The 20528-nt window shown below is 36.2% G+C and overlaps 1 protein-coding gene across 4 annotated transcripts in view; it reads right to left on the reverse strand.

Annotated features, from left to right (window-relative positions):
• Positions 1-218: 218 nt before the first annotated feature.
• arid3c (AT rich interactive domain 3C (BRIGHT-like)) overlaps positions 219-20528 on the reverse strand; it is an 89894-nt gene continuing 69584 nt past the window's right edge. For 2 of the 4 annotated variants that reach the window (XM_007250461.4, XM_015606135.3), the window contains 5 exons: positions 14481-14664; positions 11553-11797; positions 9215-9550; positions 5935-6024; positions 219-4629 (listed from right to left, as the gene is read on the reverse strand). In XM_007250461.4, the coding sequence (XP_007250523.3) occupies positions 4454-4629; positions 5935-6024; positions 9215-9550; positions 11553-11797; positions 14481-14664 (1031 nt within the window). In that variant the 3' untranslated portion in view covers positions 219-4453. The remainder of the gene's footprint in view (positions 4630-5934; positions 6025-9214; positions 9551-11552; positions 11798-14480; positions 14665-20528) is intronic. The other 2 variants (XM_007250462.4, XM_015606136.3) reach the window with 1 other exon arrangement.

Raw genomic sequence — 20528 nt, forward strand, 5'->3', positions numbered from 1 at the left:
TTCACATTAGCTTGAGTCATTAGCCGAATGTCCACATTTCTTGTATATTAATGCATTAGAACAAAACTAATTCAATCTCTTTACCTTTATGTGAATGATTGCTCACCTGTCTGGTTATTATTACTAGCATTAACCATCCTCAGTACTTTCAGTTACAGAAGCACAGTTTCATTTTTCTTAGATAATTGTGTGAAGCAATAAGTAATGACTACATCCAGTTGGTTGGTAAAGTTGAAAGCAGTACTTTATTTCTATTTATGCTACAAGTTAATGGCAAAACAAACAAACAAACAAAAAAATCTCTTTCACCTGTTTTTTTTGTACTTTTTTAACCCCTGAGCACCACAATCCAGCTTTCCCATAATGCACTGGATTTATCCAAAGTAAATAAAAGGGAAATTATAGAAATGTTTGAAGCTTCATACACAGCGAATAGGATCTAAAATCTACCAGCATAGCATTGTTTACATATCTAACAAAGTAAACATATTATTTTTTTCTTTCATAAGCACGAGTGAACCCTTTTTTTATTAACCTTCAGCAAAATGATAAATAAGCTTTTATTTTAAAAAGCAGTGAACATCAGTGAACATAGCTTGTTTTTGGAAAAGCTTTGGTTACAGGAATCATTCTTGTTTCACAGTCGACAAACACTCCAGAGATTTCAGCACGAATCTCTGCAGCTTAGTAATATGGGTGGATGTGGGAGCTGACGGCCGTGTGAGAGAATAGACTGTGCCACCTAGCGTGGAAAAATACAAAAAAACTATAAGAGCACATTCTTTGATATGTCTGCAAATGATCAAATGATAAAAAACGCTCAGGAAATGTGAAATTTGTGCATCAATTGTGCTCCTTTTCTGCATTTCACACACATATATTCATTTCCTTCAGTACTTGCTTTTACACAAGGATAAAGATGATCGTCGAGTTGCGCTTTACTGCTTTACTTTACTTCACTGTGCTAAACAATGGTAACACCTGTTATGTTTCTGTCAAGGTTAGCGTCCATCAAGCAAGGCCTGAAGTGAATACATTACCATAGTTAACAGAATATCTTGGAACCAACAAACCATACAATTCTATTACAACAACAGTAAATGACAGTAAACTTAGTAAAGTAATATTAAAATGCGCTGAATTGATAGAGGCTAAATGTAGATCAGTATTAAAAACTAAATTTTTTCTTGGTTTGGCTGATTTAGTTTACATCCTTAATGTCTGATTAAAACTTTAAGTTATGTTTCAACATTCAGATCTCATTTCCAGGCTAGGTTTACTGCAGACATTTGCAAGAGCATACTTTCCAAGCTTATGCAAAACCTGAGCGACTGAGCCAGACTTCACTTCACACTTCAGTCACCGGGCTGTGCTGCACTGCTGCTGCTGTCATAACAAAACCTCCTGTATTTCAAAGCAGAAGGTAATGCCATTATTAACTTTTCATTTGAGCTAATATGACTAATTTAGCTAAGATTTTCATTTGTTTCATACCCTTTCTGTCGATCCACTCAGCACAGAATATTTATACAAGTGCTGCACCGATACCACAGATAAGTTTCTGATGTGCATGATCACTACTAGATGGCGCTTGACTAAAGCCAGCAGCATGTCCGGGTTTATTGGAAAAATTATGCTTCCGTTCTTGATCTTCTTGTTCTTGTATTGTGACAAAGCTAAAACTTTTCAAATGTGCAGATACTCAACCAGCACATGATTTACTTTTCATGCTCATTATATTTGTTTGCACTACAATTAAAATGGAACAAAATAGGAACACTATTAATATCAGGATTTATAAGAATCTTTTAAACTAGACTTATCTTGCGTTGGTATCGGAAGGGAAAAAGAGGGTATTTGTATCGGTACTTAGTATTGGTAGATATTTAAAAATCTGGTATCATTATAGGAAAGGAAGGGAAAAAATTGGTATTGGTATTGATACTCAGTATGGTATTAAAGCAAAGCTAAACAAGTTTAAAATCTAAGATCTATGTGTAACAAAGTTTTGATATGACAGCGACAGTGTTTTAGTAAACCAAGCCCTTCTTCACCTGAAGCCTAGAACACGTTGTGCATGAGAAACAGTGATTCAAGTAAACACTGGAATTGATTAAATATCTGCTCATAGCCACTGTGCATATACAGACACTTGACCCCAAAGAAACATCAGTGGCTGCAGATTTGATTATGCATTACATTTTACTAAGTATTCTGTGCGGTAAAAAACTGTACGTTTTTGCTGTACATTAACTGATTTATCAGTCAGTGTGTTGTTTACTAACCCCACCTGACATCTATATTAAATAGCTTGAAGCAAATTGTGTACATACAGTAAAATCCTTCTGGCATTCGTTTCCATATTCCATACACACACACACACACAAAGGAAAAAAAAGCGACAGACAAAAAAAGACATCAAGCAATGCATTAAGCAATTATATCCTGCGCTAAACAGGTACAGACCTTAGTCTTGCAAGATGTATCACACTTTAAAGCAGATCCTGGACGAAAAAAGTTACACTTAAAAACTGGCGAGTGTGGTCATGTTTGTTGGCACAGTCTATAAGAAATGAGGTAGATGTTTGTTCATAATATATTCCCTTCTTTGGTATAACAATACAAAATAGGAAGAAAAAAAAATCCAGTGATCTTTTGAAACAAAAGCATTGATTTTCAAGTGGTTTCACAAAAAAAAAAAAAAAATAAACAAAATAAATGAGGTATATCTTGTTTTCATAATCTATTATAATGTATGTACAGGTAGATCTGTGAGGTATCTGGCTGTATGTAAAATAACTTTTGGGGTTTATATATATATATATATATATATATATATATATATATATATGAAAATGAAAATAAATGAACATGGAACTGCTGGTTTGGTACAGCCTCGAATAAAAACAGTAAGGTGAATATAATAATAATAATAAATAGAATTTGAAATCGTTCATCTACAGACTTCTAAAAGACAAAAGAATATCCTCCCAATTCCCTTACAGACAGAAGTAAAAGTTAAAATAACAAAGCAGAGGTATTAAACAGTGTGAGCAATAGCTGAAAAGAGGGATAAATAAAGAAAATAATGTTCATGACGTTAAAAAATTCAGATCCTAGTCACAACAAAGACATTGTTTCATTTAATTACTGGTTTGAACAGAGTCCCATTTAGCCTACTTGCCATATTTGTTAATCTTTTCTTTAAGGAGTCTCCTGTTCATGCAGGAGAAAGTGCTCAACCAGACTTTTTTTTAAATAATATTTTTTTAAGAAAAAAAAAAAAAAGCCCAAGCTAAACAATAAGATAGTTAACTCTCTGAAAACCTCTTCTGACCAGCTGTTAATGCTACTTTAATTACAGAAACTTTAGTTTAATAAACTCTTGTGAGCCTGGTCATTAAACTGAGCCATGAGGCAACGCAAACACCGCCAAAGTTCCCTTCTGTGCTTTTTTAAATCATACGAGGTAAAACAACTGATATGAAGAAATGTCCTCCTTTTAGAATTTCTTATGATTGTCCCAATCTATAAAAGATTATGTGGACACAGGTCTTAAAAAAGACATTCAATTGAGGTCTCATTATCTCCCTGACTATTTGATGCCCTCATTTAAGCTGGATATATGTATATATTTTGACTACAACTAAAATATTCAAATTCAGGAATTTAATTTGATAATTCGTATTCTATATATATATATATATATATATATCCCCCCAATCTTGGCATGGGCATCATCTAAGCATTTTTGATTTGTAATCTGTAAGCTGTGCATATGCAAAAAGGACATCACACACACACACACACACCACAATGTTACTCATATGCTCTTTGGTATTAGCTGAAAGTAGAGCTAGTCTGTTGTTTGATCTAATGATAATAATAATAATAATAATAATAATAATAATAATTCACATGAAAAGATACTTGGACAGTTCTTAAAGCAGGACAAATTGTACTTTTTCATGCTCAACAGCTGATAAAGTCTGTACTGTTGTGGAGAATCCTGCCGGAGCGCTCCATACGAGCAGCCGAAGCACAAAGCACTCGTTTATTCTTCAGCTTTCTGTCCGTTTTCCTCACCTGCTTGTGGCACTGTCATATAGCGAGCCTCACAATGAAGCTTCACACTTAGAAATGTGTCCTCAGAGGAAAAATAATAGCTTGCCTCGTATGTATATTTAATGCACTTCACATGTGCCGCTGGAAGCCGCTGGGACTAAGCGCAACCTTTTGTTCTCATGTGGAAGTTCTTCTCCGGAGATAGATGTCAGATTCTGTCACGAGGATCACAGGAGAATGTGTAAAAAAAAGAAAGAAAAAAAAAAAAGAGCAGGAAGCCATCATCAGAGGATACCGAAGGAACAAAGAAGTGGAGAGTTTAGCAGCCTGCTTTGCGTCTTTGGGAGAAATGGGAGCAGGTTTAGTGGCCTTTGGTTGGGGAGACGGCTCATGGTGAAGCAGCTGGTCCATGGAAGGAGGAAGAGGAGGAGGAGGAGGAAGAGGACGGTGGGAGGTGGCTGCTGAGACCGGGGCTGTTGCTCTTTCCCTGAGAGCCGGCGTGGTGCTGGGCTCGCTGGCTGCCCGGCATGACAGAAATGGCCGGCTTGCGAGCAAACAACACCCCTGCGGTCAGTGGAAACACAATGCACGTCTTAGTGAATGGCAATTAATTTGCATTAGACAGCACCCTACACTTTGATTCATTGCTAAAACACAATACTACAAAAAATAAATTCATAGAATACATTTTAAAAATGGGCAACATGAGAAAACTTTAACCTTTTGATACTTTGTGGATTTTCTTCCCTATTTAGTTACACACATTCTGAACAGTTTGAGTTTTAGGAAACTAAAAACAGGAAACATGAAAAACAGAATTAATTATAATTCTATTATTTGTAGAATTCAGCTATTTGTAGCTGATCTAAAACTGTACTTTTATGATACAGCAAATTCACCAGCAGAAATACTGTTAAGCTTAAACAGACATTGCATGAACTACCAATAACACTGGTATTACTTAGGGAGAGGTTTTAAATGTAAAACTATTCAATTCCACATTCAATCCAATCACTACATCTTGTGTTTATGTTAACTTTATTAATTTCAGTATTAGTTTCTGAGCACATAAATGTCAACTGCCAAGGAGAACAGCCTTTACATACCTAAAACTTTTTTTCAAAGTGTACTGTATGTAATTTTATATAAATGTTCTTCTGTAAACTTCTGTAAAAAGTTGCCCAACGATTGAATGACTGACATAAGACTGACATAACTAACTACTACACTACAGTATATTTTGCAATGCTTAAACAATCATGCTTTCCAAAGAAAAAAAAAGAAAAAGAAATAGCAGCAACCCCAGAGCATAGTGAATTTCATGAACTGATGCAATTGCTTGCACAATGCTTTTGGACACTGTGGCAATGGCTGAGAAATCTTCATTGATTCATTCAGTACATTTGTACTTTTTGTAACTGTGAATAAGAAAGAAAAAACATGGAGATTTTAAGTTTGAGCCTGGGTATTTTTTGAAACAGGCGTCCATGAAAAAAAAAAGACTAACTTGATCTTATTCTCAGAGAAAAAAAAAAAAAACCTTTCCCAGCACACTTATAGAGGCCACTCCAATGGCCCATCTTCAGGTAATTACATTGGCTTCCTTGCCAGACACAAGCACTGTATCCACCTTAAGCAAGGGCCCTTTCCTCTCAGGCACGAAAGACAATAAGCTCCATCGACCTCACAGCGCCCGGGCCCAATTTCGAGATATTTAACTTTTTTAACTCTATTGGACTTGCCACTTCATTACAATGGATTTTATAGCAAAGACATCAAATTGTGTGGAGGACTAAGCGCAGGGGGTGCTGCTATAACTTATTGAATTTCCTGCCTGCAATTACATCAGCAAACGGCCGCTCTATTTACCTGTGTAGACAACTCCATTTATTTCTATTGACATGTTGATGCTGCTAATGCCGTTGGTAGACAGGTTCAATGCGGTCTCTTGTCTATCATCTGTCAAGAGAGGAGCCAGAGAGCGAGGGAGAGAAAAACTCAATATGAGCATTTATAAAAGGAACACAAGAAGCAAGAGGAGCGCGCCGCTGACTATCGGCGATAACTCATGAGTGACAGGATAAGGAGCAGTTTATTAAAAGAGTTCAGAAGGAAAGAGAGGAAGTGGGGTGGGCGGGAGGGTGGAGGGGTTTGTCAAAACCATGTCGCATCCATTTGAACTTTCTGGTTATCTCAGGAGAAGGTACTCTGTAGTGGGTCTGTATCATGAAACACAGCCTTTTAAATGTTGTTTTATGGCATTAACTGATACAGTATCACACTTGTAAAATGAGATTAACCCTGAGGAATTGTGATTTACACTGCTTGTAGCAAAGCAAAAACATTACAAGATTTCAGATTATTTCTTATTAAAACAACGGGTAAAATTTAGTTTAGAAAAAGTGCAGGTACTGAAATTTTAATCAGATTTTTTTGGAATTGAAACAAAGAAACATTGGAAACATTGATGCAAAGCTGTGGCTTTAGAATATAATATTGAGTTTAACAATCATAGCAAAACTAATATAACCTTATTTATGAAGTATACAAGAACCTCCTAAAATAATCAAGATATGCCACGGAATTAAGAAAATGTCAGGTTATGTTTTTTTTTTCACCTTATCTGTAAATTAGACTGCTGCTCTTTACATTGTTTGATCAGACAATTTTAAAAGCATAAATTTACTTAATCAGAGTTTTTTTTTCTCATCTCATTATAACTTAAAAAAGACAACACTGCAATGCAGTAGAGATGTTTTTTGATTCGCTTGCAATACTGAGGTTTTAGAGCCCTGATGAAAGCTAAATTATTTGTTGCATCATTTTTGGGTCTGCAGCTACAATAAAGAGCGCTTTAATGTCTATCATTTCTATCTCATGTGTCATTACTAGGGACGCCTCAATGTATTTCCAGACGTGGTTGAAGCAAATAACATTTAAAATAATCTTTAAATTGCAGAGTGTTTGACTGTATTACATCAAGGCCCTGCCCAGTGCTATGGAATTACGTTCCCATTTTCCCATCGTACAGTATATAAAGCACAGTCTGTCATTATGACTGATACAAGAGTAACACTCATGCAGAAATAACATATTGCTCATGGAGAGATAGACCCCACAATCTTCTCATGGGCTCTGTCATTACGAAATGCATGACTTATGGCTCATCTTCAAGCCAGGTGTAGTGAAATCATAACCATTTTGCTCGTAGGCCGACAGCAGCATTTGTATTCATTTGGAAACAGCTCGCGTTTGACCCACATCTAGGAGAGTTATTTCTCTATAACATTTTTATGCCTGGCACATAAACTGAATTAAATGTGATGGATCAGTGGATGCCTAATATTTTGCAGTTATGACCTGAGCTTAGCCATCTGCTAAGACAGATGAGTCAAACTGTTTCATAGGCTGCCATCCTTTACTGTTTGTAGCTTATACACAGAGTTAAAGAGTTATTCATAAATCACATAGCCCCAGTAGTGGTAAATATTACAGTGACCCTCTGTTTTCCACTCTAGAGGAAGTATTTTCTACCTGCCTCTAACCATTAAAGATTCAATTCCCTAGCAAAGAACATTTTAAACACTCCTTTCAAAAAATCTAATTACAAATCCAGCCAAAAAACAATTCAATATATATATATATTACTATACATAGACTTTACCTTACTTTAATGTTGTTTATATAAATGTATTATCATTTATATTTTATATACATTTAAATCAAGTAAATAATTCTGCAGTTCAGATTTTTGCTATCTATTTAATTTTTTTTAAGTAATGTAAACTTTACATTACTTTTTAAACTGTTAATGTAAGTTTAGGTACTGATTTGTTTTGCAATGGACAAAAATAGAAATGCTCAAATAATTATACGTTGTATTACGAAGAGATATTTGCAATGTGTAAGACTGGTGGAGGAGAACATGCCAAGATGCATAAAAACTGTGATTAAAAACCAGGATTATTCCCCCAAATATTGATTTCTGTTAAAACTTATAAATATGAGCTTGTTTTCTTTGCACTATTTGAGGTCTGAAAGTTCTGCATCTTTTTTTTTATTTCAGCCATTTCTCATTTTTTTCAAATATTTGCTCTACAACATTTTTATTTGAAATTTGAGAGAAATGTTGTCTGTAGTCTGAATAAAACGATGTACATTTTACTCAAACATTTACCTATAAATAGCAAAATCAGAGAAACTGATTTAGAAACTGAATATTTAGTATATATATATATATATATTTTTTGATGCCCCCAACGTAAGCATAATTATACTGATTAAATTTTTTCTAATCTAAATCAAAAATATTTTTTTCAAATTACAAATTCAGATATGTTATTGATTGAAACTTCACTATCTGCACTTTTAACTTATTTCTCAATTTCTCAATCTCAATTAAGTTTTTTTTACAATCAATAATGTTAAATATTATAATTGACTTACAATGTGTTTTTAATGCCTGTAATACCTCCAATTTCATAAGGGTTAATGTTGTTCAGTACATCATACCATTCTTTGTTCTGGCAACAGTAAAAACAATTTTCCTAATTAAGGTTGTGGTGGTGAGGGGGAACGGTTGTAAAAGATTATCTTTTGCTGTCTTAAAACTGTGGCTACTTGTATTGTTATGTAATAGTAAACTGTGTAACACATCAGTGGTTGGATTAAGAATTTCGACTCCAAACGTCTGCAGGTCTGTATTTTACATGTAAAATAACACAAAACTCCACACATACAGCAACTCCCAGGACCAGATGTGTTTGTATATTGAAGTGTGAGATAGCTGAAGACTTTTTTCAGGAACATTAAAAAAATACACATCAAGTGATGGTTGAGCCCATCACTACTAATCTCAGCTCTCAAATTATAGTGCCATAGCATAACACCGAAAGATCTATTATTACTCTACTATAAATACTATAATTACAGTGAAATATATACATTTTAATAGTAGGTGTTGTTTTTTTGTCATGATTTTTCAATATCATTACATCTTTAATGAGAATCCTGGACTAGACACTGAAAGGCCACAGTACACTATGCTATAATTAAACTATGTTATAATCTAGCAGGAATAGAATCCTCATATATATACTTTCTGTGAAGGCGTTGATACTTCCACACACACACACACACACACACACACCTCTGTTGTTCAGCTTAATGTTCATAGGCAGCTGGGTTGCCATGGCAAAGAGGTTGTGCTGAAGTGCATGCTGCATGATCCTCTGCTGCTCTTCGGCCATCAGCATCACTTTCTTCTCTGGCGGCTCCCCAGCCTCCAGCTTCTCTCGCAGCTGCTCCAGCGCAGCTGCCTGTACTGCTGCTGCTGCCGCGGCCTGCGCTGCTGCAGCCTGAGCAGCTGCACCGTGGTGTCCGGCCAAAGACACAGGGATGCCCACCCGATTAGTCAGACAGCCAGCCAGCACGGAGTCTTCTGCAGAACAGAGCGGAGGGATACCGTAAGACCTGCTGCACAGACCTGAGCAGGTGCAATTCACAAAAAACAATACATTACGTCACAATTGAATTTCATTACAATTCTTTAGGTACTGTTTTATCTCAGGATACACCACAGATAAACTTAAAAAATATTTTAAGAGAAAAGTGTGTTTTGTGTGTTAAAAATAATGCCCATAAAACTAACAGTGTCCCTTCGGTGTTAAATATGGGTTTAGGAACAACGTATGGTTAGTTATATTAATAGAATTATGACACAATTAGTTTTATTCACACAACGTGATTGGCTGAGAGATGTTCTAAAAATGCCAATATTGCACAATAATGCCAGTCTGACCAAAGCCTAACTAAGTACAACTCTAACACACACACATGATCTAGCAATGATGTAATGGCTTACAAGACAAAAACAAAAGCCATAACAAAGCAGTCACATTATAGTTATACAAATAAAAGTCTAGCAAATGTAATTAGATTTAATGTTGGTGCCTTTTTTATGAGTCATTCATTGCTTTAGTAGCTTCACAAAGGAGACAAATCTAAATACTGTAGATTTTACACTGTTATCCACACTGTACATAAGTACACTAAACACAGACCCTTACTGTTTATAGGTAGAAAGGTAGGTAGGTGGAGTACGTTGGAGATTTGAATGTTTAAAAAGATTTGAAATTTAAAAGAAAATTGGAAAAAGTGCCACATTTATTGAAAACCTGTAAACCTGCCTTCAGACAAATTTTCACTCTGTGGTCATATTGCTGCATTCCTAGTGTTTTGGTTTATTACTAGACACGTAAGTGCTCTATGTACCTTTAAACTGATACAGATCTGTGTAATTCACAGGAAAACTGTTCCATCATTTATCACTCACAGTCACAAGACACATTTTCACTTTCATCAGAAACATACATTCCATACTGTGTATCTGGTGGTCATGAGAGTGAAACATCAAATCACGCAATATGTGAGCTGGGATCCATTTTAATCGCAGTGGTGACCACCCTATAAATACCGTCAGATCTTAAAAAAAAAAGCCTTTGATCCCTTAAGTAGGAAGCTTCGCGTGACTGTGTCTTTTTCCATATGGGAGCTTTAGTGAATCACATCTTACTGGTCTCCATCGCTCCCACCGCTCTAATGCGGAAACTGCCAGCCTGGGCAAAAGGAAGTCCTGCAAGCTGTTTCCTGTCTGCAGCCACGACCACCCAAGCCACAATGCACGATGAGCGTGAGTAAAAGACGAGACGCGCCGTTGCGCAAGAGCAATGACTTCTCCATCAGCTGGTTTGTGATATGGATTTTAATACAGGACACAAGCGTCCGAGCGTTCAGATTAGTTGAGTTTCTTTTTCTTTTTAAGGCAATGATTACAATGTACCTTCTGGAAGAATGGACAGTGATTGCTTGACTAGGAATCCACAGCCTGATGGATACACCCATTTGTATGCCCTTTGGTAACATTATGTTTTTACATTTTTAATGAAGTCTTTTAAAGCTTCCGATAGTTATGATTATGACTATTGTTATGGCTTTTAGTCTGTCTGATTAATTGTCTGAATAATCATTGGGTAACTCGCTCCCTAACATAAGTGAAGCCCATCATTCAGATACACAGCGCGAGGCCACGGCAGGATTAAGAGACATTTATTTGCGGTGCTGATAAATCAGCCTGTTCATTAATACGTAGCTGTAGATTAATTTCCATTTACACAATTACTATGAGCCCCTATTTTTTTATTCATCATTTAAATCTGAGTTGCCAAGCTGGCCTCTAACATCCCAGTCTCGAGTAAACAAGCAGTTCTTCCTGCAAGTAAGGTAGAAAATGGTTTATAATAAAAAAAAAAACAATATGTGGTCTTCTACATTTATAGATAAATAGATAAATAATTTTTCCCTCGACATTACAAAAAAAAAATGTTTTAGGGTCTAAAATAACACCCATCAGTTTTACCAAACAATTTCTGTTTTTTTATGTCATTACTTCTTTACTGCCATTCCCAAATAAACAGAATGTTTCCCACCTTTCTTGATGACAGGGGTGTGGGCCATTTGTGCTCCATTGGGACTTGGCATGCTGATGTGGGGCATGGTGAGCTTGGGGGAGGGCAGCAGTGTGGGCGTGCCAACGGGGGAATAGTTGAAGAGGGCGGAGCCGTAGCTCTGCCTGCGGCCCTCACGGCGGTTGCTGTCGATAGCAGCCTGCAGCTCTCCAGGTGAGCTGAGTCCCCGCTTTTCACATTCATAGGGATATAGATACTTCATATACCTGAGGAGAAGAGCGAGGCAATATGTTGAGAAACGTGTTTCAGCATTGCTAAGCCTAGTGTAATTCCTGCTCCATCCTTGTGGTAAGGAGATATCAAAATATTTCAGAAGTTTCAACCTGCTAAAACATACATCTATAATAAGGTATGGCACAGTAATTATTTTTTTGGGTGATATATCTTAAAAAAAAAAAAAAAAAAAAAAAAAATATATATATAATAAACCACTCTATTAAAACAGCATCAACACTGGTAAGTACATTTGAAGTAAAAATGTTTCCCCACTGGTGCTGTGGAATGTGGCTTTGAAACCAAGTCCATTTCGATTTACCTTTCTAAACTTTATGAATTGTGTAGTTTTTAGGAAAAATTGCTATTAGCCTCAAGTAACATCACCAGTCCCTAGGGGTGTAATGGATCATGAATCTTATGGTTCAGAATAAATATACAAATAGACAAATTTTGCTTTGTGGAAAAGTTTACTTTTGTTTTTATAGACTAAAGTAAGCTGTATAATTTATCTGTGCAAAACCAGGGAAGATATGGGTGCATGTTGAGAGGGCTGAGAGATATGTTAGGCATGTATTTAAAATTTAAATCAATTCAATGGGACGTTCCTGTCATTGTACTGATACAGATATTAACATTAAAAAATGCACAAAAAAAAAGTTTTTGGTCAAAATCAAACAAAAAATCTAATATTTAACAATATTTCTTAAAACTAAACTTTACCCAATCATTACAATCAAGAATTAATATTAGTAATACTATTGTAATCATACATTTAATTTACAAGGGCTATTTTAATCTTAAATATACCTCAGTAGTACTACTCAAATCACATGTGAGTGACATTTACAGAGAAACATAGTTGATCTTTAGCAGAAGAAACAAATCCCAATGCTAAGTTAGCTCAGCTAACATTTCTATCACAGCTAGCTCTGTAACAGCTCGTAGTAGGAGTGTGGGCCTGCCACTTAAAAATCCACCATTCCTCCGTTAGACATAACACTGAAACAGACAAAGCACTCTTTATACCTATGTCCGGTTGTCAAGTATTTTGTGCATTCCTATTGTACAGTACAATGAATCACTGTTAGGCTAGATCTCAAGTGCAGTACTAGATAAAGGAAGTAAGACATATGACATTAGAGCAAAGGCAAAAAGGCAAGGTCAAGTTGTATAGACAATAAATACAAGCATATACATGTGTGATTAACGTGCAACTGTTTCTATACTAATAGGAAACTGTGGTAAATATGTAGTCTAGTGATAACTGAGCAAAATCTACCTGCATATGCAGTTCTAATTTAAAGAAGGAAACAGCAGATATCGAACATGTCTTGTCTGCTTAACTGCATCTGCAATAAGTGTTAAATTGTGTTTATTCGATTTTTGGCAACTTATCCTTTAAACAACAAACAGTGATATAAAGATTTTCTTTAAAGTTAATTTTTAATAGAGCACAGACTGAAAAATCACATCATTAGAAACATTCCAACAAGAAGATATCAGAGTTACAATACAGTTAAAAGGTATTAAAGACAAATTGAAATAAAACTTTTCCCTCTCTGTAACCGTGTAAGCCACCTCAGGGTCCTACCCTTGATCTATATGAGTGTGGTTGAGGGACATCTGTTTTAAAGACCACATGAAAGGACACCTTTTTCTATGGGATGGGTTCATGACTAGGTGAAGCTGATTGCACTTGAGTGCTTAGAATGCCATGTATTTGTTTATGGTAGCCTATACAGGGATATGGGAGAATTTGGCTTCTTTGAGGGTGATGTAATTGCTTTAAATGATGGCCTAGAGACCAGGCTTGCACAAACAAGCTCTGCTTCAACTCAAAAGGTCAAAATGTTTCATATGAAGCAGACAAGAATAGTTAACATTCTGTCAAAACACACTTTCTGTATGAAACAGCGCAATCGTTTTGATTACATTTTTAAAGAGAAACAATAGGATGTATGTGAACAAAATATACGGTACACTGATGTGCCAAAAGTCACAGGACAGGAGTAGGTATTATGTCTCATGACATTTCCCATGTCTCATGGAAGGTAGAGAATGCTGCACTGATCTGTGGGGCATCCTGCATGGACCATGCATGTGACTTCTACCATAGTTGCTTATCGGTACGCAGGGATATGTCTAGCCAGGTGACGACGGTCACAATCATTACCACTCACTGCACTGTCCACTGTGGGTGGTAAAGTCCTTTTATGAGTAATTTATGCTACTCATGTGACACTGTGGATTAGGGAATGATAAATACCTGCACAACTTTGAAAATGGAATCTCCCATCCATCCTGCACCCACTATTAGGCTTCCTATAATTCATGCTGCCTTGCCATGAGAACACTGGCTCACTCACAAGACAACACCAACAACTTTTATAATACAGATATGATGTAACACCTCATATGGCATGTTGTTGGCATTATCTATGTATATTTATCTCCATGTGTGTGTTTTTAATAGTTTTTTTAACTTTGGTGTTTATTCTTATGCAAATGTCTCTCTTTGTATCTGTGTAGTCATGTATCCACTTCAATCATGTCAAATATACTCAGTGTTCTACTCTCACTACTTTAAAAGCAGATAATTGAATTGGACTCAGTGGTCAAGAAGCAACTGGAGGTTATCAACAGGTTGAAGGTGTGAAAGGTTATCGCACTCACTGGGTCCGGAGAGTGAAAGCTGCACTGGTGATGGAGGTAGGGAGGTTCAGGCCTTTGGTAATCTCGCGCCATATTTTCTTATTGATGACTTCCACTAAGCCGCCTTTTTCGGTGACAAGCTTGTAGAGAGTGTAGAGATCCAACACCTGCTTGGCCATGATAGGAATCCGATTCACTGGAGTCCCTGCAGGAGTGGGGGAGACACACACACACACAATATCCACAATCAATGGCATTATCTCTGGCTCATCGATGGGTCTCACCGCCTCTTATAAGGCCAATCAGTCTGGCATAAGTAAAATGTCGGCTTCCTTCTCCCACTTTTTATTCACTCAGTCAAATGTTCTTACTGTATGTTACAAATGTACTTTTTAAAGGGTTTTAGATGCATTAATATTAAAAATATACTAAAAAAACCAAAAAGGCAAAACATTATATTCATGATTTTAAAAGGAGTGATATTAAGAAAGAAGCTTGAGATTTTGGTGCTATTATATTGTATTCTCGCATGACACATATTGTTGCTATCACAATGACATAACTCTAAACTGAAAAAGAATAAGAACAATGGGCCTAATTTACTAATATCTCAGTACAAATAATAAAAATGCCTAATTTGTTCTTAAAACTCATGATGCTTTTTAATACCATTAAATAAAGTACAAATTTAGGATTACACAGTGGTATACCTGCCTATGGCCATCCACGCTATGTGTAACTATGTGTAATTTTCCTCGTCTGATATGTAAGCAAATAACTATGCTCATTATTAAAGAGAAATTGTTAACTGCTAATAAACAGGTCAGAAAACAAAGTGCTATATAAACCCTGCCTTCCCGATACACACAGTTTGTACCTCCTAATTTCCCTGAATACAAGAACCTCCTGCGATAATTTGTGCTCACAATTTAATGCTAGGTTGTAAAGAGCGAAGACGGCCGGCCCTTTGTGTGGATCGGAGACCGGCTGACCTCAAGATAATTAACCTGTATTTTGCTGATAGAGTTCCATTGTGCCCATCGGATTTACCATAATAGCAATCAATACAGAGAGAAATATAGTGCAAACAACAGCAAGCAGGCCTTACGCTGTGAAAAGAGGAGAGGGGAGTAGAAAGATAGTCCATAACAGTAAAAACACATCAATTAGGCCTTGTAATTACGGCTTCATTTTGCCTCTCTGGCATGTGAACTAAGAGACACTATTAAAACAACAGATTTATCTGTGCACCTGCACAGGACAATGATGGAATTACATTTAAACTAGTGCCCCCATCTAAAACAATCAATTGCTATTTCTAACTTCGCCCTAAACTGTCCATATATCACGCCATCATTAACAAAAAAAGTTTGGGCTTTTTTTGGGCTAATTTCTCTGGGAGCGGTGCTTTCGTGAGATTTTTTTGATTGATTTTTAAAACAGTAAAGCATATTAGTCTGTGTCTTTGTGCTAAGTTAATTATATTACGTCTTCACTTAAAATGGAAAAAAAGAAATGTGTAAGCATCATGGAGCTATAAGTTAAATCTGTACATTGGTACACAGAAACATTCATACCTAGAGGTACAGAGGTTGTTTGCTGTTCATTCCTTTTTACACGTTTTACTGGTACCGCACTGTATAGTGATGTAATGATGGGTCTCACCCATCCACCCAATGATCATATCTCTTTTAAGGGTTAATTACACTTTGTAATTTAAGAGTAACTCAGCAATTAAAAGGAAAGAATGCCAAATAGTCCCTCCCCAGCCCTGCTTTAAAACAATAGGCTTCATAATACACAGCTTCTCAAAGATAATCTTTAAAACAATTATTTATCCACATACACAAAAGGCTAACCTAAACGAGCTCGGGGCAATAAATAAAAGCCGGCTTGACAAAAGCCAGCGTCTGGCTGAATCTGACCTGGGACAAGCCCCTTTACAGTGAGATTTATGTGTGCTCGATCGCTGGGGTGATGCATTTGTCCCCTCTGATTCCCTGAAAGAGATACAGCGAATAAAAGCCAGAACGAGCTTTTGTCAGCCCGAAGAACCTGATGCAGCCATGCATCATTATGACAATGAGTGATTGCGGATTGCGGATGGTGGGGTGGATTTGACCATGTTCGGCTGACCCCACCATGCAGTTCGCCTGTTAATTGCTTCCTCGCTAAAAGTGCGTAATTGACGAAGCAGTGAAGGGAATAAGCTGCCGGTGGGAGCCAGTCATCTCTGTGGCTTGCTTCACTGGTAATGTGTGTTTTCTTCACACACTTCAGGCAGATAATGGAACAGGAACGTGCCTATGCTTCCTCTCTCCTGCAAAGCATGAAACGTAGGAATAACCGAACTTGCCTTCATTCATGTGTATAAAACAGGAAATTGTGCTAACTTGCTTGAGCAGGTCTGGGTTAACGCACTTGTCAGAAAGACGATAAACACAGAGACAGAGTGGTGGTTCGTCTACGTCCTTAGAAGCTGAGTGTAAAGAACTAAGGCATCCCTTTCTCTGGGGTAAAATGAAAGCAGTCTGGAACTGGAGACAAGGCGAATGGACTAATCGTATGACACTAGTCAGCAGAGTTGTTATAAGTAGGCTTTATATGAAGATATAAGGTATACAAACCATAAAAAGTCATTTTTAATTAGTAAAATATTGCCAGTTGGTAAGCCCAGTATTGACACATTGTTGAGGGACTGAGCATTTGTTTACATTTAACACCCACTGTCCTTTGTCCTGAGGGGGCAAGGTTATGAGTTGATGGTGTTGTATTACGGACATATAAATCTCATGTGAAAGATCAATGGGTTCTCTTTCAAAGGGGGTCAAAAACATGGATATACACCTTTACCAATAAAACAATTTATATAATTTCATTAAAAACAAAGTTTGTACATATATTTAAAATGGTTTATTTGCAATTATGCTAGAAATTGTGCAAACTATTTCCAAATTTCTGTATTTCAGTATAGATTTGACCTGAAGTATTATCAGATTTTCCTTGTTGTATAAATAAAAAAAAACATGTGATCCTAAAAGCCCCCTTTTTTGCAAAAAATGGCGTGACAATTAGCTGTGAATTTTACAGGCCCTTTTCAAGAACACAAACTTAGGTCTTACCAATACAAGCCTGATTTTCTCCACAGAGGGTTACATACAGCAAAATCCTGTTTTAAATCATCAGTTTTAGAATCATGGAAAGCACCATTGGGTAAATGCTGAACAACACTGATGTGCATGGTAGGACAGCAAGGAGGAAGCCACTATTCTCCAAAAGAGAATATACAAAAGCCTTATAAAGTTGGCTTAAAACCAAGAGAAGCGATAAAAGTAAAGCAGAATAATTTAATTTCAATTAGCAACACTGATAATCTTGTTTTCTTCATGCACCCACATCAGCCTGGATACATTATGACGGTCTGAGAAATGCTGAAGACTGATACAGAGAAGATAAAGAAAATGATTCTGGGTGGCATGTCGAGATTCTTATCAGAAGAGATCTAACCATTTTCAGTCATTTCAAATTCTAAGAGATTATCCAGGCCAGTTTATCTGAAATGTCAAGTTCTGATATTTCTAAACCTCGAATAGTTAAAATGATTCCTCCACTACAATGTGGTTATTTCTGTTTGTATCCTTGTGAACGCAGGCTGATGACAACATCCGCTCAGCATGTGCCAAAACACTGTGATATTTTGACATGGCTAGCAGCATGACATTTCCACTGGAGGATTTCAGGTATGTATTTTGAAAGTATTATTGCCTCGACTTGAGAAAGGCTCAAAGGAAGGAAGGAAATAAGGGGTGAACTTTGACAAATACAGGAACCCCAGTGACTTTCCTGAATATTTTAGTACCACTGTTTCAAACTAATTCAGACTTTTATTAGAAGTGCTCTCCGCACGTCTTTTATTCTCCCCTTAGCATTTCAGGTAATTCTGCCACAGGCAAGAGAAAAGGTTGAGTCCTAACAGAAATAGCTGAGGTAGGCTAAGATGTGGTCAATTTATGGTTGGGGCCTGGAGGAAATCATGAATCACACTGGGTATGTATCAGTACACAATGGGCTATAACACTTGCATTGTTCCTGTTGCTTAAAGATCAAAAGTTGTAAATGGGTCCATCGCTTAAAGCTGCTGAGGTGATTGACATATCTATTCTTTAGTTTTCATCCTCAAGATACCTAGAAGAAAGGTTACATTACAAGGATTTATACATGCTGTTCACACACCTCATTCTTCAGCTTCTCTGGCACCAACGTGATCACTCCAGAGTCACTGTCTGACTGAAAGTATTTTTACTTAGAATGAGTAATTAGTTGTATTGCAGTGCTAACTGCTAATTATTCTTCTTTAGGTTCATGAAGATTTTGTTTGACGGGTTTATTTATAAAATGCCTTACCATGTTTACTCTCTTATGCTATATTTTACTTTGCATATACGTCTAAAATCGTTCATGCAAAAGATGCATATCTTTATAATACAACATAAACTTTGTTTTTTAGCACCATCAAGCAATCATGCATGAACAATTGAGTAGTTAACAAACTGTGTGCAAATGTAGGATGAAATTATGGTGAGTTAATTGTGGTTAATTATATATTTCTAAGCTAAATATACATATCCAAATGTTCAAATACATTTGATTAAAAAAACATTATTGTTGAACATTAATATATGTTTGACCACAAAGTGAAATATATTAAGGGAAATGGGCTTCTCGCATTATTTTTCTTAAAATGCTTAGGGGCAACACTGCAATACAACTAACCCCACCATGCCGAGAATGTACAGCATGTTGTTATGATGCACCAAAATAGTTCTATACGACAGCCACCAAGAGGAAGGTTAAAATAATGTGAATGAATTTTGTGGCTTTTGTACAATACACAAGATATTTTTAAACATATCCTTGTAAATGAAAAGTGCATTTAAGTACATTTTTTAAAAAGTACACTTAACATAGAGAAGTAAACACTTTTAGCAATAAAAATAATATAAACATAAATACATATTAAATGTATCATTTGAAACAACTTACAGCAACTTATAGTATATTAACATAAAGTATATTTCAATAGTAATTAAGCTATATTTAAATACAACATAAAAGCATTAGATTGTGCTTTTGAGTGTTTTTTTTTATATATCTTCTGCAAACTTAAGTACATTTACGTGTGTTTTTAAACATCATTTTTAATACCCTTGAAGTATGTTGTAAATGTACTATTTTGTGTATTGTGTATACTTTAATGACACTGGAAAAAACACTACACTAAAGTGCACTTTAACAGTATTTAATGCCACTACATCTATTTCAACAAAATGTATAATTTAAAGCATATTGCTTAAAAATATATTTTATGGAAATACAGAAAAAATATATTTAATGTGTACTTTAATTGAGTATAATAAATTAAAAAAGCACTTTTATTCTTTACCTAATTGAACATTCTTTTTTATGCTCTTAAATATAATTCATTTTACAAGGGGGTAGTCATCAACAGGGTGAATCTTCAGAAATATCCCTCCATACAAAGCAAGAATTCACAGATACATTTTTGTTGGACTTCTTTAACTGATTTGAAGTCTGTAGTTTGTGCCCTGCTCTCCCTTAACACCCTTAAATCTGTACTGATGCATTTTTTATCAACAATTCTAAAAAGTAATGCTTTTTTTGAGTGATGTGGTTTTGATAGCAGTGATACAGATATAATCAGCATGCCTCCATAAGCAGTGCTTGAACACAGGCCTGCTTGTGTTAGTCTGTAAAGCAGCAGTGGCCATTTTGATCTGAAAAGAGATACGGCCATCTCGGTCCACAGGGGGCCCTGTGACAAACGAACGGTGTTTGGCAGATTATGATTGATGATGGCAGGGGCCAAGGGATGCTGGGAAGGCGACTGACCTTTGAGCTCGAGCCAGGCCCACAGGGGAAGGCAAAGTTGGAGACACAAATTCACTTTCAGGCTCAGCACAGCAGGGGAACCCCAGATTTGTGATGGGAGCTTGACAACTCAAAGTTGAAGAGATTTTCATCAAAGGTTTTAATTTTCATATGTGATTT

This window comes from Astyanax mexicanus, chromosome 22, assembly GCF_023375975.1.
Source record: "Astyanax mexicanus isolate ESR-SI-001 chromosome 22, AstMex3_surface, whole genome shotgun sequence".
NCBI lineage: Eukaryota > Metazoa > Chordata > Actinopteri > Characiformes > Acestrorhamphidae > Astyanax > Astyanax mexicanus.